Source organism: Carettochelys insculpta, chromosome 1 (genome assembly GCF_033958435.1).
Source record: "Carettochelys insculpta isolate YL-2023 chromosome 1, ASM3395843v1, whole genome shotgun sequence".
Lineage (NCBI taxonomy): Eukaryota > Metazoa > Chordata > Testudines > Carettochelyidae > Carettochelys > Carettochelys insculpta.
In genome coordinates, this window is record NC_134137.1 from 352,817,854 (window position 1) to 352,844,592 (window position 26,739).

The 26,739-nt window shown below is 42.7% G+C and overlaps 1 protein-coding gene across 3 annotated transcripts in view; it reads right to left on the reverse strand.

The window, feature by feature from the left end:
- PIK3CG (phosphatidylinositol-4,5-bisphosphate 3-kinase catalytic subunit gamma) overlaps positions 1 to 20,347 on the reverse strand; it is a 58,236-nt gene extending 37,889 nt beyond the window's left edge. Inside the window, exons 1-2 of one of the 3 annotated variants that reach the window (XM_075016533.1) lie at positions 20,004 to 20,347; positions 3,524 to 5,539 (exon numbers count right to left, since the gene is read on the reverse strand). In XM_075016533.1, the coding sequence (XP_074872634.1) occupies positions 3,524 to 5,527 (2,004 nt within the window). In that variant the 5' untranslated portion in view covers positions 5,528 to 5,539; positions 20,004 to 20,347. Of the gene's footprint in view, positions 1 to 3,523; positions 5,540 to 6,774; positions 6,907 to 18,529; positions 18,538 to 20,003 lie in introns of those variants that run through there. The other 2 variants (XM_075016551.1, XM_075016542.1) reach the window with 2 other exon arrangements.
- Positions 20,348 to 26,739: the final 6,392 nt, after the last annotated feature.

A 26,739-nucleotide genomic window follows, 5' to 3' on the forward strand; every position in this document is an offset into this window, starting at 1 on the left:
TGCATGTAAGTCGGGAGTTTTACTGTATTCCTTTTAACTACAATAAAACTCCTCAGGCTAGTAAACTACAGTATGTGTGATCTGTACGAAATACCAGCCACACTTTTTTTTTTTTTAATTTGAAGAAAAGGAAAAAGGTTCATTCTGCTGCAAATTTTGATTGCCAGGTATCTCTGAATATTGTTTAAAAGAGCATTGCTGACAATAAACCATAGCTGAACAGACATTACTACAATATTTAAAAACTCATATTGAACAGAACATACACCCGTACTATAATGTAATGTCACTTCATTAGAAAAAAAATCCTCCCAAAAATACTGAAAGTCAGGAAACCTTCTGTTGTCTAAAACAAAATGCTTGAATTACTAAGTTCCAACACATACCTTTTTGCCCCTCTGATTCTACTACTGGTGGAAGAACCCTACTTATTTCCGCATAAAAGAAAATCAGTCTTCCTTATTGGTGTCTGATATACAACAAAATACCATCCTGCTGTACAATAATCTAATCTGTACCCCACCTCTCATTTTATATCACGCACAAGAATTTCAGATCTTACTTGCAAGGCTCTATAGGCTATTTAAAGCACATAGTATTTATGTTCAGGTGAATTTGAAGGAAAAGATCATTTGGTTTCTGACAGCTATCAGCAGGGCAGTCCCCATGGGGGCACAGGGCCTACGACAATCCCCTTCCCCTCAGTTCCCCAGGTGTGGGGCCCAGGGCAACCCCCCTGCGGTGGGCCCCACTCTCCTCACCTCCACCCTTGCTCTGCTCCCTTACCACCCTCCCCTGAGCAACACAAAGCACGGATTACCCAGGGCCTGGTGCAGGAAAGCAGCAGCAAGGGTCTCTCTCTCCCACACACACAACATGGGAGCCGGAGCAGCCATAGGGAAGTGGAGCACAGTGGACTAGAAAAATGCCAGGTGGGGCAGAGCAGAGCAAGCTGTCAGGTAGCTCTGTCTCCAGCTACCATTGGGAGTGGGAGGGGTGACCCCTGCTGTCACACACCTGCTCATAGGACAGTTCAAGCAGTTGCTGCAGAGCCCTCCAAAGCACAGGGCATGCGGCAGCTGTCCTGAACCATCCTGTGGATGGGATGGCTCCGGCTACTATGAGGGTGAATGACAGGAGAATGGGAATTTCTTGCCCGTGGTGGAGGCAGCTCACAGAAGTCTTTTGTGGCTCATATGTGAGAGGTAACAGCTGTGAGATGATGTGGCCCCTGAACTGCCCTAACAGGTAGAGGAACTTGGGCAGGGGTCTGCAACCTGTGGCTCCGGAGCCACATGAGGCTCTTTAAGGAATTCTTTGTGTCTCCTGATGCTATAAATGCAAAATAAATGAATAAATAAAACCTTCCTAATTATTGAGTGAATAACTCATATCTAAATTGCAAACAATATGTAATCTCAAAAATTTGGATAACTTCCCCTTTAACATGTGCAGTGCATTGTGGGGTATGCGTGTGCACTGTTCTTAAAACAGGTATTACAAAAAGTACAGCTTGATGTTATTTATTAAGGACCATCTTGCGGTCATGTGCTTTGTGGTTCCTGAATTACTGAGTTTTTCTTTACCAAATTCAAAACAAAAACAAACAAACAAACAAACTAAACGCTCTTCTCTTTTGGTTGCCAACCCCTGAACTCAAAGTTCTGGTCTTCACTCTCCAGCAAAACCTTTCAGGTAGAAAGCCAATATATAAATTTTGCTCTAAAATAATGAGCAACTGTACTTACATGTTACATGAAGGAAGCTGGTCAGGGAAAGAGGAAGAGAGAGAAGGTTGGTATCAAGTATTCGCAGACTAACATTTAAGGTTTATGGACTACAGTGTCCTAATTTCTTCAATTTCAAAGGAGCATTTAAGAAAAAAAAAAAGTCCATCACTTCAATATTACTTTACATTAAACTATTTACTATGTATGTTATAATTTATTAAAAAATTTATCCTATCTTTTTTCTTTTGTTTTAAAAGGAAACTAAAGATGCCTCAGCTGTTTAAAAAGATTTTAGGAAGAAATAATATATATTGTGTTGAAGCAAATTATTTAAGAAAATGAACAAAGGAAAATACAGGTTACACCTCCAAAAATCAGCACGCTCTGGTCCAGCAACATCCCACGTTTTGTAGGAGGAGGGATGCTCCTGGACCAGAGGGCTGGGACAGGAGGGCAAGCTGAACTGGCCTCCTGGCAGCCCAGGACCAGAGGCAGCATCCCTGGAAGCTCGGCAGGGAGCCAGGGACAGGGAGCCAGTGTCCCCCCAACTGCCCAGCATGGAGCTCAACTCCAGGGAAGAGGATCCCGCTGCTGCAGTGAGCTGCAGCAGGCCAGCAGGGGCGGCCAGGGACTGGGGAACATTAACCACCTAGGTCCGGCAAAATCCGTTGTTCAGGACCACTGAGGTTGAGTTTATAACCTTTACACAGAGAGAGCGAGTGCGAGGTATGAAAAGGTGTAGAACCAGACCAGAGTTGCTGGATATGCATTTACACAATAGAATTGCCCTCAGTTCTACAAGTTTCAATGATACAGTGTTCCTACCCCAAAACAAACTATTGTGAAAGTGAAAGAAACCTCTCTTTTTAAACTCAGATCTCTGAAATGTTGTGTCATAACTGATCTCAAGCTTTCAGTAACACCTGCCAAAGCACCAGCTACCAGGAATCACATGTATCATTTACAATCCTGTTTGCTTGAAGTAACTCATGGTCCATTATAACCCTAAGTTTCACCCTTCTATTTTAAGTACTTGCTATGAATGAATAAACCCTACTTGTTGTGCCCTTTTACACTTTTTAAATTTTAGAAGTGTAGTATTCATAACAGAACACGATTGATAACATTACCACATAAGATGCATACAAAAGATTCTTCACACAACTCTGCAAGCAGCCCCTAACCACAACCCAAAATGTTTGGATGAAGTCTTATCTAAACTAGCATTTTCTTTAAAACTTTCATTGTTTCATTACCAACACTTACAACAATAGCATGAGCACTTGTACTGGTGTCTCAGTCACAAAGCAAGAATCTGAACACAGATTAAGTTGAAGATATGTCTGTTAAATCCCTTGGGTTGCTCAGACCATATAGCTGTCTTGCTTCCAGCCAAATGACCCACATTCTCCCTGTTGATAAAGTCCCCCTTGGAAATGTGCTCCAACTGCAATTATACAACTGGTGCTTTAATTATCCTGTGATCTAGATCTGCTTTGAGCACGATTAGAAAATCCAGACGTGGTTAGGACATGCTTCCATCATTAGCACTAACCCGGTGGTAAAATGACTGTGGGAAATCTGAAGAAGGCTGTTAGTGTAGACACAACTTGCGAATGGTAACAAAGGTAAAATACATCAGAATGTTACCAAGTTACCAAATTCCTTTTACTAACACTATTGAGATTCACACTGAAGACTTCAAACAGTAGAGCATTCATAAAATTGGAACATTTCTGTGATCATGCAAATATTCAAGGAAGCTAATGTTCAGGAATGCAAATATACCTTACCTGTACAAGCTGCAAAAGGTAATGCAGAACATCATCATCTTCTAAGCTCTCCAGCTTTTGAACTGCCATTGCTCTTACATTTTCATCTGAAAAGTTACAGTCCAAAAGTTGCATCGTTAGTCCAACATCCAAAGTGCTATGATCCCAAGCTTCTCTTTTAGCTAACAACTGGTATGTCTTGGCCACTATTTCTTGCTGTCCCCACTTCACGGAGTTAAGCAGCTTAGGATATGCCTTGGGGTGCTTTATGCTTTCATATCTAAAATGCCACAGTAATTCTTTGTCCTCGGGACTAAGTGGATTAAGGGGGTCAGAGTCTACGATTGCTTCAAGCTGTTTGCGAAGTTGGTTGGGCATTTCAGCTCTTATCCTATCCCCTTGGGGATCAGAGGTTATCCGATGTTTGGGCAAAGCTATTGGGTGGCAATATTTATCCAGAACAATAGAGATAGCCATTGAGTTTTCTTTATCAGGATTGGTTGCTGATGTAAGTTTGTCAGCATTGATGCTTCCCTGCTCTTCCCCCTTCCCTGAAATCTTCCACATATGAAGCACATACTCCCCACTACGCAGCAAGGAACGGTGATCAATCAACAAAATATTTACATAATAGAGTAGTTGGGTTTTGCATTTAGACTCAGAGTTGGGGGACTCATGTGACGGAATGTTAGCCTTTGTGGATAATGCCTGTGCTTTGCCACAATATATCTGTAGATTCAGTAGTGCTCCTTTAGGCAAATCTTTAATTTTAATATCAAATTCAACCCAAGTATTCCATAGAACCTCCTCAGTAAAAGGCTTAGATGTGGTCCTTCTCTGTGAAAGGAGCTGCTGCCCATGTTGAATATTAGCCTCAACAAACACAGTCAGTTCGGTATTTCTTGGAAGTACCGGGATATCAATGCCAACTATCTTGACCCTGAATTTTCTATTACAGTCCCACAAAGAGATAGTGAACACCCTCTCGTGATCTGTTCCATCTATTGTCAACTGTTCGTGATATCCTGTAACACCTGTACAGTCATCCACCAAGGGCCATTCTTCTTTCTCAACCTCGTCCTCTTTTGGGTCAGGAGGGTGATCCAGAAGGAGATGGATCTCTTCCCCATTCTTCAGGCACTGTCTTATCCAGTGAAAATCTTTGATTAGTGTCTCTCCTGTGATATATTCATCTCTGCCACAAACCCGGAGAACAAAATCCAGTTCACTGTGATCCTCAGGAATATCCATCAGAGACTTCTTCTTTGCCATTTTGGTGAAAAATCTCTGAAGGATCATATCTGGAGTGTCATCAATTGAGACTTTGATTTTTTGGCTAGTTGTTCCTCTATGTATGATTATAAAAATATTGTTATTAGTAATATGTTTAAATAAATATTCAGGGAGAGGCTTGGAGGTAATCCAGGGATGCATTGAATACAATTTTGGATCTCTGCAGGCTACTTCAATCATTCGTGGTGTAACTAACCTGCGACGAGTAAATTCTAGCTCATCATCATGCACATTACTAACATCAGTGACATCATAGCCAATTAAATCATTAAGCTGTGACTGAAATTCCTGAACTGCCTCTGTTGGTTTTTGCTTCTGGACCACAAAGATTTTGCCTACCTTCTTCTGTAACACTTTCCAGTACAGAATACAGTCCAATGTCTGTATCACTTGATGTTTGTCATAAATTTCATACCACTGTCCCTTCTTTTGATATTGAAGAATACAATGATCTGGGGTGAATTTATGGTAAAAATCTGTGGTTAGGCTCATCTCTATCGCACGCAGCCAAATCTGTGCTTTCATTTGCTCAACAGTACAGTTGCCAGCTATTTCGAGTAACAATGTTTCCGGCACTTTAGTTTGTTTATTGCTTGTAGGCAGAATGAACTCAATGGATATCAAATCCATTGAAGACAAATTACTTGCTGCACTATACGGCTTCATTCTTCTTCTCCTTCGTTTGTTTTCCTCTCTCATTACAACAGGCTGTTCATAGTTCCCCAACTCCATAACAGAAGAAATCTAGCAAGACACACAAAAGGCTTGATCACTTTCTCATTTAAATTGTTGTGTGTATACTCTAAAGATGCATTAGTTCTTTTTATTAAGTTTGATAATAAACTTTACATATATATATTCCCAACATTTCTGAATATAAAACTATTTTTGTTCAGAATGGGTCATTCAAATCACTATTAGTTTTAAAACCAAAACACTGGGTACAGCAATAACTTATTCAAGTTATACATTTATAGAACAGGATCCACCCAAACACAATGAATTATGAACCTGATCTTGTGAGGGCATCAGGGGCCTAAACTCAGATTTCAATAGAAGATGTGAACTCTAGAGCTTCATGTTTTTTGCTCCAACTAATTTTTCTCTTTCGAAATTTGGCAAACATTGTCTTTACCCTCTTTTGTATTTTGGACAATACTGCAGTTAACACAAATGGATTTTAATATTTAAATTACATTTTGCTGTTGGTGAGCCAGTATCATGGAATGATGTCATAGAAAGCCCCGCAGAAAAATATGTCAATTGTAGAAGAGGAAAAACTTATTGTTTCCTGTGGACCCCACAGAAATCGAAGCATTTAGTTATTTTAATTTTAAAAATCCCATATATAAAGTACATAAAAATTTTAGTGTAATATCCTTCAAAGTGTTCCTTTAATGCCAAGCATCATAAAACTGGTAACATCACTGGTTCTGAGACAAGCATTTTTTCTAAAGAAATTACAGCTGGTTACAAATGAAAACGCTCACAAGCCAGTGACGCTGTAGTACAGTGTAGCAAGTTAGAATACCTAAACCAGCCAAAACAGACAGAAAATTTGGAAGAAATTTTAACACAATCTTACTGATTTTAAGAAAGCAAAAATGTTATTCCTCACAATTAGCCTCTGCTCTATATCAAAGTGGAAGTTATTTGCAGAGTATTCAGTTGAAGAAAGCAAAGTTGACTGTGTGACTTGTATTTGTTCCCTTTCAATCATTTCCTCACAAATTGTTAGAGTACTTAATTTCAACTTTTTTTTAAGTATTTTATACATAAAACCTCCCTCTATTTGCTTACCAGAAGCACCAGCAAGCTGATGGTGCCCGTGCAAATATTAGAACAAACAGTAAAAACATACATCAAAACTAAACTGAAACAACAGATCACAAGGTGACTACAATTTGTTCTTAACATTTTGGAAAGCAACTAACGGTGCACATGATGTTTACAATTATGGAAACAAAACGAAGCATTACCTGATTACAAAGCACAGGATGAGTCGCTGAATAAGACTCATTTGTTTAATTTTAAAGTATTTTTTTTTAAAATGAGGATCATTCACAAGAAAGTTGTTTGTTTAATAAGCTGTTCTGCTTTTCTTGCTCGCCTTCATATCCAGATGCAAAGGAAGTGCTGCACTTACCAGGAAGGAAGTTTTAACCAAGTTGATTATACATATGATTGCTCATTTTAAAAAAAGTCAGAATGCTTTTCCTGTTAGAGCAGAACAAATATATTTACCGTACTTACAGCCACAAAAGCCTAAACATATTTTTGAAACTCACAGGTGGAAGGGATGTGCTAAAAATTACCCACTTAGATAAAAATATTAATAACAATTAAAACTATGACATGCATAAAACTAGCTGACTAGAAGAAATGCTTGTCTAAAGAGGAACTATATTTGAAAGAGCCAAATTATAGAGGCTGAGCTACCAAAAAACAAAACAAAACAAACATTTAACAATCTTCCTTAGGGGAGGATCTGTTCATGGAGATTCTCTATATTCTAATAAGTATGAAAGGATGGAAGATAATACAGATACAATCTGATGAGACACAGCCAAATGAAAGAGTAACATTCAATCATATCATGTAATGGCAAACAGCTGAAAAGTGAAAAGTTTTTGAAGTGCTTATATAAAAACACTAGAGCTGCATCTACACGTGCACGCTACTTCGAAGTAGCGGCACCAACTTCGAAATAGCGCCCGTCGCGTCTACACGCGTCGGGCGCTATTTCGAAGTTAACTTCGACGTTAGGCGGCGAGACGTCGAAGTCGCTAACCTCATGAGGAGATAGGAATAGCGCCCTACTTCGACGTTCAACGTCGAAGTAGGGACCGTGTAGACGATCCGCATCCCGCAACGTCGAAATTGCTGGGTCCTCCATGGCGGCCATCAGCTGGGGGGTTGAGAGATGCTCTCTCTCCAGCCCCTGCGGGGCTCTATGGTCACCGTGGGCAGCAGCCCTTAGCCCAGGGCTTCTGGCTGCTTCTGCGGCAGCTGGGGATCTATGCTGCAGGCACAGGGTCTGCAACCAGTTGTCAGCTCTGTGGATCTTGTGTTGTTTAGTGCAACTGTGTCTGGGAGGGGCCCTTTAAGGGAGCGGCTGGCTGTTGAGTCCGCCCTGTGACCCTGTCTGCAGCTGTGCCTGGCATCCCTATTTCGATGTGTGCTACTTTGACGTGTAGACGTTCCCTCGCTGCGCCTATTTCGATGTTGGGCTGAGCAACGTCGAAGTTGAACATCGACGTTGCTGGCCCTGGAGGACGTGCAGACGTTATTCATCGAAATAGACTATTTCGATGTTGGCTGCACATGTAGACGTAGCCTAGATGTCTCAATAATATGATGGGTGAATTAGAGTGCCTCATATTAAATGAGAATACTGATAACAACAGGCATCACAGAAACTTGGTTGGATGCAAATAATCAATGGGTCACAGTAATACAAAAGGTACAAAACATATCGAAAGGCCAGAACAGATCATGCTGATGGGGAAATGGCAAAAAGGGAAAGTGTAGAATCCAATGAGGTAAAAACCTTAAACCAAATTGTGTCCTAGACTCTCTATGGATAGTAATTCCATGCTCTCATAATAAGAATATTGGAGTAGGGATATATTTACTAAACAACTGATCAGGACAGCAACAGCGACTAAAGTGCTCAGGGAGATGAGAAAAGCTATAAAAATTTTTTAAAAAAGGGTGATTTCAGCTATCCCCACACTGACTGGGTGCATGTCATCTCAGAATGGGATGCAGAAATAAAGTTTCTTGATACCTTAAATGACTGCTTCTTAGAGCAGCTAATCCTGGAACCCAGAAGGGGAGAAGTGATTCTTGATTTGGTGCTAAGTGGAGCAGGGACTCTGGGCCAAGAGGTGAAGATAGCTGGACCACTTGGTAACAGTGACCATAAGAGAATTACATTTAACATCCCTGTGAGGGGAAAACATTACATTAAGCGACACAACACTGTAGCATTTATTTTCAGAAGAGGGGAATTATTCAAAAATGAGGAATTTAGTTAAACAGAAATTACAAGGTACAGTGCCAAAAGTGAAATCCCTGCAAGCTGCATGGAAACGTTTTAAAGACAACAGACTAGAGAAGTGATGCACAACCATCTTGGAAGGCCACATGACTACTGTAATCAGGAGGGCATCTCTGGATTAGAGTGCTAACTGCACTTGTGTACCTACTATTTGCTGAATGAACTGTAGCAGCGATTTGACTGAACGCAGAGGGAGTGCATATCTCTCACAATGTTGTCTGTAATCGGCACACACCTCACTTAATATAGCCCTACTTTAGGCGTGTGTCACTTTAGTAATGCTGGTAGGAAGAAAAGCTGTGCAGAAGGCAGCCAGTGGAATCTGGCAACAATGTGTATGGGCAATGGCAAACAAAGTGTTTCACAGGACAGACACAAAACCCTAATGGCCAGCAGGTTGCCCACCACTGTAATAGAGGCTCAACTTACATTTATATGCTCAAATTAAAAAACCAAAGCAAAAGAACCAAAGAAGTACCATCATTGTTAAATGAAGCAAAAGCAGCAGCGAGAGGCACTGGAAGTGGAAGTTAAATCCTAGTGAGGAAAATAGAAAGAACATTAACTCCAGGAAATAAAGTATCAAAATAGAATCAGGAAGGCCAAAAAAGAAATTTGAAGAACAGATAGTCGAAGACTCAAAAATAATAGCCAACAAAATTGAAATACACCAGAAACTGGAAGTCTGCTGACCATCCAGTTGGGCCAGTGGACAATTCAGACGGTAAAGGAGCACTCAGGGATGATAAGGCCATTGAGGAGAAACTAAGTGAATTCTTTGCATTGGTCTTCATGGCTGAGAACGTGAGGAAGATTCCCAAAACCAAGCCATTCTTTTTGTAAGAAATCTGATTTACTGTCCAAGACTGAAGTGTTATTTGAGGAGGTTTTCAAGCAAATTGATAAACTAAACAGTAATAAGTCACCAGAACCAGACAGCATTCACCCAGGAGTTCTAAAAGAACTCATATGTGAAACTGCAGAACTACTAACTGTGGTTTGTAACCTATAATTTCAATCAGCTTCTACACCGGATGGCTGGAGGATAGCTGATGTGATGCCATTTTTAAAAAAGGACAGCAAAGGTGATCTGACAATTACAGTAGCCTAATGTCAGTGCTTGACTAACGGGTTGAAACTGCAGTAAAAAGCAAAGTTGTCAGACATACTGATGCATATAATTCATTGGGAAAGAATCAATGTGGTCTTTGTAGGGAAATCAGGCTTTCCTAAAATACAAGGATTTTTGAGTGGTTCAACAAGCATGTGGACAAGGGGAATACACTATACTTAGATTTTCAGAAAGCCTTTGATAAGGTCCTTCACCAAAGATCCTTAAGCAAAGTAAACTGTCATGAGATTAAAAAGGACAGTCCTCTCATGAACTAGTAACTTGTTAAAAGACAGGAAACAAAAGGTAGGTGTAAATAGTCAGTTTTCAGAATAGAGAGAGGTAAATCTCCAGGGGTCTGTATTGTGAACAGTCCTATTCAACATACAGGCACTCCATGAGTTACAAACATCCAGGTTATGAATGAATGCACAAACAACAAATGCTCACTTGCCGCCTCAGGGGAGCAGCAAGAGGCACAAGTGGCAATAACTGGCCTGAGAGAGGGCCAGAGGACTTCAGCCAACCCCATATCTCAGCTGCCCTCCCCCATCCATGGGCTCAGCACAGCTCTGGAAGCTCCAGCCTGCAGACCCTTCCCCTATGCCCTGAGAGTCAGACAGCCTACTCTAACAGCATTTGGTGAGGGACCTTATCAAAGACTTTCTGAAAACCTAAGTATACTATATCCTCTGAATACCCCTTTGTCCATGCACTTGTTAATCTTCTTCCAGCATAGGACCAATGTGAATTCCTTGTGTAGACTAGCCCTTGGACATCCAGACCTACGGTATGTCTATATTATGGGGTGGGAGACTATAGCAGCTGAGCTATGGTGCTACAGCTATGTTGGCATAACCTGTAGCGAAGAAAGTGTTTACAGCAACAAAAGGAGTATATCTGTCAGCGGAGGAACACGTTCTCCCTCACCAAGGCTAGTTACCATGAACGGAAGCATTTGTCCACAGACCTAGTTGAATCTACACCAGGAGGTAGTTCAGTATAACTACAGCATTCACGGATGTGGATTTTTTACACCTTTAAGGGCTTTTAGTTGTGTCAGTCTGGGGCCATGCCTACTCGAACTGCGACCGTAGTACAAGCTGCACAATTGTCATGCTTCAGTGCAGACACTACCTGTGCCAATGAGAGGGAGTCTCACACTGGTATAAGACAGACGCCTCTTGTGAAGGCAGTGGTGAAATCGGTGGATGAATTCTTCCATTGACCTAGGACAGTCTACACAAGGATATGTTGGTATAGCTATGCTGTTGTAGATTTTTCACTGTAGAATTACAGTGGTGCAGTTGCATTGTGGTAGCTGTGATGCTGCAGCAGTTTCAGTGTACACATGCCCTTAGGATCTGAAATTAACACTTCACAGAAGCGAAAAAAAATCTTCACAGTAACTAATTCTCTCCATTTACAGCAACATCACCCTGGTTTAAGACCTAAAATAGTAATTCTGGTAAACAACACAAGGAGCCATCAACTCATTTGCTACAGGCCACTGAAAAGTCTTTAGCTAGTAATATGCAGTGTCATTGCAGCACTGTCTGTACCAGGATACTGGAGAGACAAGGTGGGTGGGGTGATACCTTTTACTGAACCAATTTCTGTTTTTGAGAGAGAAGCTTTTGAATGACACAGATCTCTCTTTTTTATGCCTGGGAAACTTTTCTACACTGGCCTGTATGTTGTCAAAACATTTGTTGCCCAAGGATTGGGTGGGGAGGCAGAAATTGACACTACCAACCTCTCTGAGTGACATAAGTTCATAAGTATCAGAGAGGTTGCCGTGTTAGTCTGTAGCTTCAAGAACAACAAGAAGTCTTGTGGCACCTTATAGATTAACAAATATTTTGGAGCATAAGATTTTGTGGGCAAAGACCTGTGTCGAGTTCATAAGTTTTCCCAGCATTAGTGCTCAATAACACAGAGTTATGTTGGCACGAGATACTCAACAACACAGCTGCCACTGCTCTTTGTGTTAACTTTATTTCATTAATGGGAGAGCTCTCCCAATCTACAAAACACAGCTACATTAGCACACTTACAGGGGACCAGCCATATTGGTACAGCTGTGTTGTTGTAAGCTTGTAAGTGTAGAAATGGCCCTACTCAGACGTTGCAGCTGTATACAAAACAGTTCATCTTGAATGGTCCCTTGAAATACATATTATAACTGCTTATACTAAACAATGTATTCAATCTTGAAGTTAGCTGGTGACATTTTGAGTAAGTTTCCAAGACCTGAAGAACAATTCTGTAAGCTTGAGAGCTTGTCTCTCACCATCAGAAGTTGGTCCAACAGATATCACCTCATTCAGGGACTAATGGCTTTTGGCCATTTTTAGCTATTGTATTGATTTGTCTATTGTAGGCAGAGCAGACAAGGATGCAAGTGATTAAGGTGGCCTAACACGTTCCTTTATAAGATGATCTTTTCAGTTGCTTTTAACTTTGCCAGACTTTAAAAGGTGGATCTGAAATTTTCCATGCTGGATATCAGATTCAGACTGACTTATTCTTAAAGTTCAGCTGTCTCAGAGAAAGAGTCCGGGGAAACTATATGGTTTTTCTAATTGCAGACCCGGTTCGACGTAAGCAACTTGCCTCATTTCTTAATGGACATAATTGGGAAGGGGAATGGAAGGTTAAGTTGCAAGCTGGAGCTTGACAAACATTATGCCGTAGTCAGGATGTCTGTGCTATCCAAGATAAGCAAAAATACCTTGATAATAGGGACGATGGATGAAGTAATCCTGGAACATAAGCATCATGTACCACGTGAAAAGCACACAGACAGAACATGCTGTACAGGGATTGACTGGTTCCTGCAAAAAAACCAATCCAATCCAAAAATGTATGACTTAATACATAGCAAATGCAATGTAAGGTATAAATATGTACTGTATCAAAGAAGATGTCTGCGTAACTTTGGCTGAGTGTTATGCCCCATACCTACCTCTTATGCAGGAGTCTGATCAACTCAATGTAGCTTTTCTGTCACCACAATAAAGGAACGTAAATGATGAAATCCAGAATCCAAATGAATGCTTTGGATCCCAGAGAACTGGAAGAAGTATTCTGCCAGAAATGGACAAGGTATTCTGGATAAGTTGAGTAGAAAATGCCTTGGAGAGACCCCTAAACGCTAATGTTATTTTACATATTATAGATACGCACACACTATACATACAATGATGTCACATACATTTTTACAAAGATAACAAAGCTCAGCAAACTGAGTTTTCAAATGAGGCCTCACAAGGCATAATTTGTACAGAACTGATCACAGTCTTATAAAGAGGATGAACACAAGCATACAAACTTTTAAAGTTTCCTCCTCACCCTATCTACTTCTGTCCCTGTCACTGCCTGCTTACCTTCCATTTGCATGAGTCAGGGTGCTTCCCTGCTTTCAGTTCTCTATCCCAGCACTATCATGGCCCTGCTAGCTAGAAGAACCAATTGCAGGGGAATTCTGGCTCCACCCTCATAGAATCGATAATTTAACTACTGAACTCCACCAAGCCTCACGCACAAATGGTGATTTTTCAAAGGCTTGTTTGGCAAACCTGAGCGACATGTATGTGTGTACTCTTTTTGGTTAAGAAGTGGCAGCACCTCAAACCTTTGGAACAAGGTTTGGAATTTGGCAAGAGGGGGAAGAAACCATCCTAGGGTCATGGAAGTACCTTTTTAAACTAGCCCCATATGACATAATTGTATGTAAAGTTGTAAGATTCTACAGTATGACATCGCTGAGACATGCTCCAAGTTTAGAAAAAGCAGGCGCAAATCCGTTCTGCAGAGATAAAAGTCAAACTGATGCCTTGGCCAAATGGACTATTACCTGGTTAAGTGGCCATTCTTTGATGGGAAGAAGGGTCTGAGCGAGAAAGTGACATGTGGGCAATGGAACAGCTGGAGGTTCTGGACCAAAATGAATAGCTGCTGCCTGAATCTCAGCTGGAGATGAGTCTCCAATTAGGGAAAGATATAAAAAATTAGGAACAGAAGCCCCAAACCACCTCTCTCCCCCACACCTATATTCATGGCACCAATAATGCTTGAAAGACAAAAGAAGCATCACTGAACTGGGAGAAGGGTCCTGACTGAAAGAAATCCAGCCAGACTGCTGTTAATATGTGGTGAGAGAAGCCTTTTTACTTAAGTTCACTTAGCTTGTTAAGTTAGGTACTAGGTGGTGTTTTACCTTTCATTTCTTTATAGCCAATTCCAGCTTTTATGCCTCAGTACTTGTAATCCTTCTTCTGTAGTTAATAAACTTGTTTTAGCTAGGACAGTGTGTATTTGGCTTAAAACGTTTGGGAAAGTCCATTTCAGAGAACAAGGCTTTTGCACATCATTCTCTATTAATGAAATGATGGACTTTATAAGAGCTTGTATTTTCCAGGGGAGTACTGGGCAATACAAGACCTGCACTTCTGAGGGGAAGTCTGAACTGGGAATTTACTGGTGTTGCCCAGGGTGGCTGCCCAGCTGACCAAAGCACACCTGCAGTATAGCTGGGAGTAGTTTACATGCCAGAGGCTGGGTGTGAGCAGGTCCGGAGTGGTTGCTCTCATAACAAAGCCGTGTAAAAAGCACCTCAGGTTGGAGAACTGAGTGGATGCAGCTGCCCAACAGCCCAAATTAGACCCTGGGCAATGTTACAGAAACATAATGAGGTAATCTTAATGCTAGCATTTGCTAACTTCTGAGTGCTTCACTTGCAGCCTTAACACTCTTCTACGTAATTTTAAATTATTATGCACTTTAATAAAAAATCTGTGTCTGCACATCACAGATAAAGAAAAGTTGTAAAATGATAGACTGTGTCCTAACCATGAGCTATTAGCTATGTGTTTTTATGTCAGTGGACCCATACGTGTTTTACCTATCCACTCTTCGATCTCATGGAATACCATTGCCCTGACCTTATTAAATATAATTTGGATTCATTAAGATAGCAATATCTGTACTTCCTTAGATCTGGCAAAAGTGAGCAAGAACCAGTCCCAACACATCAGCCAACTGCGACTGTGTTTAAAGATTAATTCCTTCAAAACACACACACTATTTCCTGGTCAACTTCCTCTAAACATCAACCAGCTGATCAGACCACTTGCCATCTTACATAACAGATAGTAAACCTATGCACTGTCAAGCCATTCAAAAAAATTGTTTGGACTCATCCATCTGCAAAAGACAGCGGTGGTGGTACTGTGTGATAATTTAATATTCTTATCACCCATTGTTTCGGTTACAGTGCATGTACGACATCATTGCCAATTGCCTAGTCTAGGAGTACCTCTTTCCCAGTTCCATTTGGGCCCTGACCCTCACCTTCAGGTCATTTGGGTGGGAATTGTCTCTTTTCTATGTACAGTGAAAAGACGAATGGCATTCCAGTGACCTTAGTGATACCATGCATAATATTCTTATAATTGGAACCTTAGTGATACCATTGTATCATATTTAATAGTAATCCATCCTGGATGCGGGCGCATGTTGTATTGACTCATGTACAGGTTGAACCTCTCTAGTCTGACAACATAATAAGTGGACACATGGCTAAGATTCCCACTGTCCCATAAAGTTTGTTTATAGCCACCAGTCCTGGCTCTCAGTGCTCTGTGCTGTTATTTAGCTGTAATTTACCTCTAACTCTCTTCTAAGAGCCCAATAAGCAGTGGAAGTGCTGATAATACTGCTACACAACACTGACCTTCCATGAGTCAGCAAAGTCTCATTTGGCATGGGTCAGGTACAGAGTGCCAGACTAGAGAGCTTCTACCTGTACACAAGAACAGCCGTACTCGGTCAGACCAAAGGTCCACCTAACCCAGTATCTTATCTTCTGGCAGCAGTCAATAACAGGTGCTCCAGAGAGAATTAACAGAACAGGTAATCATCAAGTGATCTATTCCCAGCTTCTGGCAAAATAACAGAACCTGAGTTAGTGGCCTTTAACACCAAAAAACATTTCCTGCAAACTGAGTTACTCTGATGGTTTTCTCTTCTTTTTTTAAAAGCACACATTTCCATATGTACATATTAATAACAAAGGTACAGAAAGTCAAAAGTACAAAAAACAGTTATTTTAAGATCACTTTTTCTGTTCTGGTCTGGCTGTGGTCTGAAGAAGTGGGTCTGTCCCACGAAAGCTCACCTAATAAACTATTTTGCTAGTCTTTAAAGTGCTACTTGACTGCTTTTTGTTTTGATATTGTACAGACTAGCACGGCTTCCTCTCTGTTACTATTTTTCTGTTATGTAAGCAGAATGTATAGATCACTAAGGATTAACAAGCAGCTTCGGAGACATATGTACAAAGCCACACCTTGGCTGGCATTCCCCCCAGCTCCAAAAAAACAAACCAACCAACCAACCCTGGGTTAATGCTTTATTAAATTAAATTAAATTTGCAAGTGTCTGCACTTCCTGGTTTTCTTTGGTACTGGAAATATCAAAACACTAATGAAATGTTTCATCCTAAATTTTTGATCCTGCTATGAAGTATTGAAAATACCCTACAGGAACAGATTTTCAAAAGATTTCCAGTACAAGTTTGTAGTTGGGCTATTCAAACTTTTAAGTCATCCTCCAAAATGAAATGAAGGATTCGGGGAGTTTTTGGCTGGGGGTTGGCGTGCAGAACAGGGTACAGACTCTGGGCTGGGGGCATGGGCTTTGGGCGGGGCCAAGGATGAAGGCTTTGGGCAACAGGAGGATGCTCAAAGCTGGGCAGGGGCTGGAGCTTGAATTTACACGGACAGCTTCATGCTGGGCCCAGCATGGAGTGGTGCCTCCCCTTGTGATGTTATTGGATTTGAAAATTAACATGAAAGCTGGTGGTTCACTGAATCTGTTAATGCTGCTTATATGTTCGTATCATTTTAATATGTGGAGTTATAAACATTGGCTCTGTGCTTGTATTTGAAATTTTACTGTCTGGGAGACCCCAGTAGGAGGCATGACAACCTATTGTGAAAGGGTTCCTGGTCAGGTGAAGCAGTACTTGACAAAGAAAGGACCTTATCAAATTCCATTCAACATCTGAGGAATTTAGCTGAGAGCCATGGCTGATTGCCTTTAAAGGACGTGGACAGGTGACCTGCCCATGTGACAGGCTCCATCTCAGATGTGCTTCTACACAGCAAGGAACAACATATTTCCCTCCATGTGGGAAAGGGTATAAAGGGGACCCTGAGGTTCCTCCATCTTTGTCTTCAATCCAGCTCATCACTTCAGGAGCATCTTTACTGTGAACTAAGCCCAGAAGGACGGCAGAGCCCTCCTAACGAAAGGTGTACTCCAGAGACTTTTAAGATAGCAACCTATTCCACCACTGCTGCAAGCCTGCATTAAGAACTTTGTGATTGGTGTACATAATGCCACTGCTTTAATAAGTTTACTCTCACACTGTTGTTTCTTTTATTAATAAACCTTGAGATTTTAGATTCTAAAGGCCTGGCACAGCATGCTCTTTTGGGTAAGATCTGAGGTGTTTCCTGGACTGGAAACGTGGCAAATCCTTTGGGACAGGAAGAACCTGTTCCAATTTGGTTTACATAACCTCTCATCTGCTTAAGGAGGGATACTAATTGGTGGCACAAGGGAAGCTGGAGAGGGTGCCAGAGAATTGCTTGTGGAACTTCCTGATGGCCAGTTGGTCAACAGAAGTGATCTTTGTGACAGGTTTGGTGTGCCTTATAGTGGAGGGTTCCCAGCCTTGGGCTATAAGTAGCCCTGTTTTAAGCAATTTGGCTTGATTTGTTTCTCTCAGTGGTGCATAGAGAAACCTTCAATATTATATCCCTCCACGGCCCCTGGCAGCTTCAGGGCTCAGAGAGAGACATCCCTCCCCCCTGTAGACCTGAGTGGGGCTTATTTGGAAGCCGTATGGCCACAGAGCTGCACAGATTAGGGGAAACATGGAGAGTTATATTGGCATAACTACTTTGGTTTAAATACACAAATTAAGTTGTTTTCAGTATAAACTTTCCCACAAAGACGCTAAAAAATTTAATATCCAATGCATCCTGTATCAGAGGACCATACCCTTCCCTTGGGGTATTGACTTTTCCATATCTGTTATGATCTAATGCTCAATTATGCAAACAAGATGTTGTAAAACACAAAACTGTAGGCACTCAAACCCATTAGAAAATTAGTAGCTCTCTCCTGGGCACCAGCATTCACTTGGTTCATCTAAAAACATGCTAGACAACTGGCATGCCCACATTCATGCTACTTATTAAGAGCATTCTCTTTCACAGAAAATCCTATAGCATCTACGACAGTTCCTTGGCATATCTGATAAGCGATCTAAACATGTTTAAATCTCCTGTGAGTGCAAAGGGGAGGTCTGGTGGCAGATTCTGAAGAGATCTAAAACTTTTAGATGCCACCATAAATTTCAACAGGACTTTTGAATAAGGCTATAAATAACTTTAACAATAGGGTAATATTGCACAAAAGCAAACATTAGTTTGAAAGTATGGAAATTCACAACAAAGGGCCCTCTAGCATTCAACTTACTGCTTACCTCTTCCAATTGAGTATTTTATTTCCATTACTCCGATCTTTAAGTGTATGGTTATTTAAACTGCACCCACACCCTGCTCTGATGCCAGTCACAGGGATATCTAACGGGTGTGAAATAATTGGAAGATTTTATGGTCTCTACACATACTATGGACACAACAGACAATTTGTAAAATGAGAAAAGCCATTTAGCACTTATTATTATTTATACTGTGGTAGGTCATATTAATAGATTGTAAGGCCAGAAGGAACCTGTATGATCAGCTAGTCTGCCTGCACAACACAGACCAAAGAACTTCACCCAGTAATTTCTGTATTGACTTCTGATTGAGCTGTTACATATCAGGATTAGGGCCCCATGTTATCTGGCACCATACAACATACAGGAAGACTCAGTCTCTGATTTGAAGAACTTCTCTACACTTCCAGTTCTGCAAATACTTACTTCTATGAGTAGGCCTTTGCGTAAAGTTATGTGCACAGGTAAGCATTTGCAGGATCGGGGCTTAAATAAATTGAGAGTAATGAAAGAGAATTTAGGTGGTTTTAAGACTCTAATAACACATTAATGGTTAACGTGAATGCCACTGTAATTAGCCTATGAATTTTCCTAAATCTCTAACAGACTAACGTATTTTATCATTTATACTGAGAGATTTTTACATGTTTCTGTATTAATTCTTCTGGAACTTAGAAGGGCCGTGTTTGCAGCTACAGAATTTGAAAACACCACTGTGGTTAAACCACAATTCAAATTTTACAATGGGCTCTGTGCAGACTTAGCAGAAATTCTTTAGATTCTACAATATACAACTCATCCTGAGTTGAAAAAGTACAGGTATCTGCTAACCACACGAATGGCCAATATGGGTGCAGGACACATTTCCAGGTCTTCTGCATCAAGGCTAAACCAACCCCATACTGAGCTACACCAGGGTTAGAAAACTCAGGGCCAAAAAACCGCAACCTCCCAGCGCTGGCGCTGCCCCTTCGGGTTCTGGCTCTGAGCGGCTCCGGCTCGATTAGGGCTATTTAAAAAAGTTTTGAAGTGACGTTGTGATTCGTTTCTAGTGACACTGCCGCCATTAGTGGGACGGGAAGGCCGGCTCCGGCGACGGGATCTGCCCCTAACTTCAGTGGGGCTGCGCAGCGGCGAGCGCTCCCGCGGCACGGAGCCAACTGCAAGGCAGGCCTGAGACGGGGCACTCCCGGAAGGCAGCCGCAGGCCTGGGCGGCAGCTTTCGCTGCGGGAGAAGTGACTCACACGAGCACGCGGCCCCTCCGCCGAGTGGGGCTGGAGACGTGGGTCGGCACCACACGCACTTTCCCCAGGCCCGCACCTGCCCCGTGCGCCCCGAGCCCCGCTGCTACGACGCCCGCCCCGGTCCGGCTCGGCCCCCCGCCGCCGCAGAGCCAGCCCCGCTCCGGCTCGGCCCCCCGCCGCCGCAGAGCCAGCCCCGCTCCCGGCTACTCACCAGCTCGCCGCGCTCGGCGCAGGTGTTCCCCAGCCGCGCTCCAGCCACCGCCCGTCCCCTCCCGGCGCGCAGGGCGGCCCCCTGCAGCCGCGGCGGGCAGCTGCGCCGAGTCCCCGGGCTGCCGCGCGGCTACTGCTGCCAGTCCAGCGGCGGGCCTGGGGCCGAGCGCCCTGGAGGGCAGCGGCAATACCCGGCGGGAGGAGAGCGGGAGAAGCCCCGGGAATCCCCTGTGCGTCGGGAAGGGGCGCTCAGTGCGTGGGGCAAGGGGTGTCAGGGGTGCGGCCCTCGCCAAGCTCTCCGTCACTGAAGGCAGCCCAGTGGGGGCACAGCAACGCACGTACCGGTGCCCCTCCACCAGTGTAGTTCCCCCTCGGGAGGCGGAGGCGGGGCTTGCACCAGAGCGATTCACCTGCGGGGCGACGTCAGGCTGGTGCAAGCCGCGCTGGGGTTTGTTAGCTGGTGCTAGGCTCCTGTGGTGGCATCCGTGCACATAGGCAAATCCCCTGAGGGCAGGCAGAGCACAAATGTTTACATCAGGCCTCACTATTCCTCCGTGCTAGCAGGGGTCCCCCAGCCTGTCTAATGGAATCCAAACCCATGGGAAATCTGGTTCTGTTCATATGGGAGGAAAAAAAACTTTTGGCAGGTGTAAGGAAATGGAAAACTTTATTAATCAGTCTATGAAGGTGAATACGTGTACACACAACCAGTCATGTATTTCAACATTTGTAATGAGAGGGATGAGCCTGATATCCAGTTGTGCTGTGCCCCCTCGCCACAGGAACTTTCACACCTGCTGAAGGGTCTACCCCCCCACTTTGTGCGCCTCTGCCCTAGAATATGGAAGACCTCCGTGGGGAAATCATTTCTCCCTCCTAGAACTAGCTGTTGCAAGATGGAACTCATGTGTTGAGAAATTGTTTCCCTATAACCATTGTGACATTTGACCAGATTATATATGGGTAATCAGTATTTTATTAGACTTAGATGCCTCTTTGATCGCTCTCAGCGTTAGGCAATCAATAGCTTTTTTTCTGATAGGAAGGTCAGTAATATCATCCTACTGATATAATGAATTGTAGCAATTATTTTTGGCCATGTGCCTAATTTTTATTTCTAGTTTGCTCTAACACCTTAGTAGCTGATCAAAATTTATCATTGTGGCCTGAAACCATCCCTCTTTCAGTACAGTTACAAATTCTGTCCTATTCTTTAATGAATACAGATTATTTTGTAACACAGCAAAGTCTGTTTGACTCATGAGTGACTTACAAATTTTCCCCAGTAATCTAAATTTTATCCATGAAAGCTCATTACCCAATAAATACATTTGTTAGTCTTTAAGATGATACAGGACTGCTTGTTTTTCCTGCACCTCTGTATGTCATACGTATCAGTACATAGTACAAATACAATGGGCTTGTCTATACACAAAAGTACAGCTTTAATTATACTAATACAGTTAAAGCAATGCAACCTGCCTTGTGCAGATGCAGCTGTAGCACTATAGATATACATGTACCAGTACAACTTCTTCCCTTTCCCTTATAGGAATGCACATTTGAACCAGTATAAATGCATCTACATTGAATATTTTGCTGGCCAAATTATTTACAACTCATAGCCCTAATAGAAGTAGTTTATGTGCTAATATAACTTTGTGCAGATCCTGCCTGAGTCCTCCATAGCAGTTACCAAAAATGTTTCTAGATGACTTCTGAGAGCCACTACCTTTGCCCCTAAGTCACCATACAGTTCTCATGAGTCTTACTCAGGCTGGTGATATTTTTAATGATCAAATCCAATATCACCACAGGATGTCTGACTCTTCCTGCAGCACCCTTCCAGGAGTATATGTAAGAATATGTAAGAATCATCCGCTTCCCCTATTTGTGTTGGAAGGCAGGTCCTGTGTAAGAAAGTTTGTCCTTCTCTTCCAGCTTAGTTCCCTCTTATCATGAGGCTGGTTTCATTAGCAGGAAGAATGAACAACCAATTGGAATGCAGACCCTCTCTGCAATACTATCAGTATAAAATTTAACTTTCTCTACTCCTGAAGTTCAGTAGCTCAGGACTGCAAGGTGCTGTAGATCACAAACTGCAGGTACTGGTTATGAAATTCTGATTTCTTCCAAATTGTTGGAAGGGGCTCAGTTTTTTTGTTAGAATGCCCGCACCAGCTGCCCACCCACCTGCCCACACATCAGCTGCTTGGGCCCTGCACTGCTGGGGCCAGCCTTCTGCCTGAGCCCCACACTGCCAGGGACAGCTGCCTGCCTGCCAGCCTGAGCTTCCTGAGCCCTGTGATGCTGGAGCCAGCAGCCCAAGCCCTGCAAACCCCGCTTCAAAGCCCTCTCCCATCCCCCAAAGCCAGGGACCACCAGGCTCCCTCTCTCTCCCCATTCCCCTCCCCTGAGCCAGGCACCGCCAGGCCCCCATCTAACCCCATCCTCCTCGTCTTTCTCCCCCCAACCCACTCACTCCCATTTGCAGGAGGCAGCTAGCTCCACATGGGTCTTTGCCAGCTGCCTGCTTTTTTATAGCGGCTGCGCCAGGTCACCCATGTTCAATGGCCGTGGCTGAGAGCTGGAAGCAAAGGCCGGCTTTTTCTTTGGGTGGGGAGAATGATGGGGGGGGGGCTGGGTCACCTCAGAACCCCCCCCCGGAATTTCTTCACACACCCTCAGGGGAGCGTGCCCCCCAGTTTGGGAACCCATGCTCTACTCTTTCCATCCATGTGTGGAATATGTTTTATGTGTACCAATACGTGTTGATGTACCCCACCAGCAGGAACACATGGTGCCAGCTGTGGGCACTCTGCTAATCAGCTGGGCAGCATTTGGCTCTCTCGGTGGTGGCCACCCAAATGCTCAGCTTACAGAGCACACTGGTGTCCAGTCACATGAACCATCACGTGGGCAAATAACCTGTCCATGCATGACTCAGCTCTTTACAGGGGAATGCCATTGCCCCCGTGATAGCCTGAACATTCACATGAAGGCTCATCAGATGTGGATTGCACTTGCCAAGGCCAATTGTCAGTCGAGTACTTCTTGATGGGACAGTGAGCTTGAATAGTATTTTCGCAATAGGCTCACCAAATGCTTGAGGGATGCCTCACAGGCTCAAACAGATTGAAATACAAGTACATAGCCAAAGGCTATAACTTCAAATACACCAATGGTATAATCCTGACCAGTGAATTATAATTTTTTCATAGACGTCTCATATTGCAGTTTATACAAGGTGAGTTGCAAATACATAACAGTGGCTGCAACAATGGTCTATATGATTGTATTTTAATCAGATAGCATCACAGGTGGTTAGTCTCAGAGGGGTAGCCATGTTTGTATGTAGCTTCACCAAAAAAGAAAGAAAAAAGGCCAAGCAGTCCTGGAGCACCTTAAATACTAACAATGTTATTTATTAGGTAATGAGCTGTTGCGGGTAAGACCCACTTCATCAGAGTATGGAAGAGAAATAAGCAATCAGGGAAATATAAAGCAGCTTCTCTCGTGGCTTATCCATCCAATATTGGATTTGCACGGTTGATTGCAATAGCTGTATGTCAGTCTATTTCTGAATTCTTGAGTCTCAGAGCTTTTCCTTCTAAGACCAAGTTCTTTTGCGTGGCTTGCACATATACTATCAAAGAATGATATACCCTATTGTAGCAATTGTCGCCAGGTATTTTGATCTGATGATGTAGATTCCCAGAAGTTTAGATAGATATTCAATTTTTTTCATGGTGTTTTTGCATATATCCTTGAATCTTAGCTTTGGTCTTCCTCTTGTTCTTGCTCCACATGACAGTTCACCGAAGGAGATTTCTTTGGGAAGACATTCGTTACCCTTCTTCTCACATAACCAAGCCAACGTAGTCTTCTGCTGTTGAGGGTCACTATGAGACTGAGTATGCCAGGTATTGACAGGACCTCTGCGTTTGAAATTTTATCCTGCCAGTTGATATTCATAATTCTGCAGAAGAAGCGAAGGTGGAAGCTGTTCAATTTTTAATCCTGGTTCAGATAGGTGGTCCATGTCTCAGATCCATATAGCAGGATACTCAATTCACATGCCTGGTAGATTAGTATCTTTGTTTTCACTGTCAGCTTAGGATTGTTCCATGCTCGTTTCATAAGTCTGTCAAAAATAGTAGCTGCCTTCCCAATTCCGATATTCAGTACTTCATCCATGGATAGGTTTGTGGTGACAGTAGATCCAAGATAACAGAATTGTTGAATCACATTTAACGGGCTGTTATCCAGAATGACATAGGGTCACTGAGGTATACCTTGAGTGAATACAATTGTTTTCTTCACGCTTATGTCAAGGGAAAACAACTTGCAGGCTCTGGACAGAGAATCCATCAGTGACTGTAACGTGTCTTCATTATGAGCAATGAAAGCTGCATCATCTGTGAAGAGGAGTTCCCTAATGAGAACTTTCTTGACCTTAGTTTGGCCTTGAGTCGTGCCATTTTGTAGAGAGAGCCATCTAATCTTGTGTGGACAAATACATCGCTGTGTGAGTTTTGAAATGTGCAATTTAGTAGAACTGAGAAGAGTATGCTGAAGACGGTAGGGGCAAGAACACACCCTTGTTTGACTCTGCAGTTCATTACAAAGGGTTTGTATGTAGATCCATCATATTGCACTGTTGCTTTCATGTTTTTGTGAAAGGAGATTATGAGCTTGAGTAGGGTCAGTGGGCAGCCAATCTTGACTCTGTATACTCGTGATCTAGTAACTGTGTCAAACGTCTTTGTTAAGTCCACAAATGCTATGAATAATGGCTTTGCTTGTTCTCTGCATTTTTCCTGTAGTTGTTGAAGAGAGAAAATTATGTCTGTTATTGACCTGCCAGCCCTGAAGCCACATTGTGGTTCTGGATAGACTCAATTGGTGAGGTTTTGCAGGCGTTTGAGAATGACATGGTCAAATGTTTTTCCTGTGATGCTCAGTGAAGAGATGCCTCTGTAGCTGTTGCAGTCACCCTTGTCGCCTTTGTTTTATAGAGAGTGATGATGTTTGCATCTCCCGCTCTCCAACATTTTAGGAGTAAGTCCTAGAGAAAGGGAATGAGCACAGCCTTTTTTTGCCCTCAGGACTTCAACTGGGACTCTATAGTTTCCTGGCACTTTTCCATTGCAGAGTGCATCAAGACCTTGAGAAAGTTCCTCCACTATAGGCTCTGCATCTTGCTCTGACATTTCTGGAAGAGTTGGGATGAGTTTGTCAAGTTCAGGTTGTATGGTATGCTTGTGGGAATAAAGGCTTGAGTCGAGTTCCACCCATCTGGACATCTGCAGCTTTTTGCCTGTGATCACCTGTCCATTTAAACGCTTCAGCGGGGTGACTTTGGTAATGTTTGGTCCGAGGGCCTTCTTTGATCCATCATACATAGTTTTCAGGTCACCCAGATCAGATGCCTTTTGAATATTAGAACATAGAGCGGCCCAATACTTATTCACACACCGCCTGGATTCTCTCTGAAGAACAGATCTTGCATGTCAAAGTTGATCTCTTGTGCTTTGTGATGGATTCTTTGGGCTTGTCTACACTACCACCTTCCTTTGAAGGAAGGATGGTAATTAGGGTGTTGGGAGTTTACTAATGAAGTACTGCCATGCACATTTAAGCAAATTCCCCCCCACCGCAACTTCGAAGTTTTAAACTTCCAAGTAGCGGCACGCGTCTAGCTGCGGCTCACCCACCAGTACTTTGAAGTGCTGGGACAACTTCAAAGTCCTCTTACTCCTCAAAATTTGTGCACAGCAGCACTTCATGAGTAAACTCCCAACACCCTAATTACCACCCTTCCTTCAAAGGAACGTGGTAGTGTAGACAAGCCCTTTATGTTATTCAGATGTGCCTTGTGTTTTTCTTCAAGAAGAGGCCTAAGAATGTCAGCATTTTCATCAATCCAGTCTTTGTTAGATTTGGCACATTCGTATATTCTATCTCACAGCATGGACCGTGTTTCATCAACAGTTTGTTGGTCAGATTTGTGTTCCATTTTGTGAGTGAAATCATCTGTAAAGACAGAACATTTCAGTGCATCTCTGGTATTGAGGGTATTGCTCTTTGGCTTTCTGCATCCCTTTGTCATATAGAGTTTCTTGGGAACGATATTCACTCTGCTGATGATCAAGGAGTGATCAGTGTCGCAATCTGTGCTGTGGTACGTGCATGTAAATTTGACGGCATTGAGATGTTTCCTGCATACCAGTACAAAATCAAGTTGATGAAAGTGACTGGATCTGGGGTGGCACCAGGAAACCTTGTGACACCTTTTCAAGTTATAGAAAGTATTAGTGATGCAGAGTTGATTCTGAGAGCTGAATTTGAGAAGCCTTTGACTGTTTTCGTTCATTTTCCCAATACCATGATGCCAGAGGCAGACAGGCCAGAACTAATGGTCTCATCCAACTCTTTCATTGAAGTCCCCAACGATGTACAGTTGTTTGCCAGTTAGAAAGGAGTTGGTAACTTTCTGAAGATTATAATAAAAGTGGTCCTTGTCTTTGGTGCATGACGCCAATGTGGGGGCATAAGCACTAATGATATTGGGATATTCTGACCTGGTGCAGAGCTTCAAGGATATAATGCATTCTGATTCAGCTTTGGGTGTGTTGATAAATTTCAAGAGATTGTTCGGAACAGCAAATCCAATTCTGTAGAGGCCGTGTTCCTCTGAACTCAAGCCTTTCCAGAACAAAGTGTAGTTGGTTTCT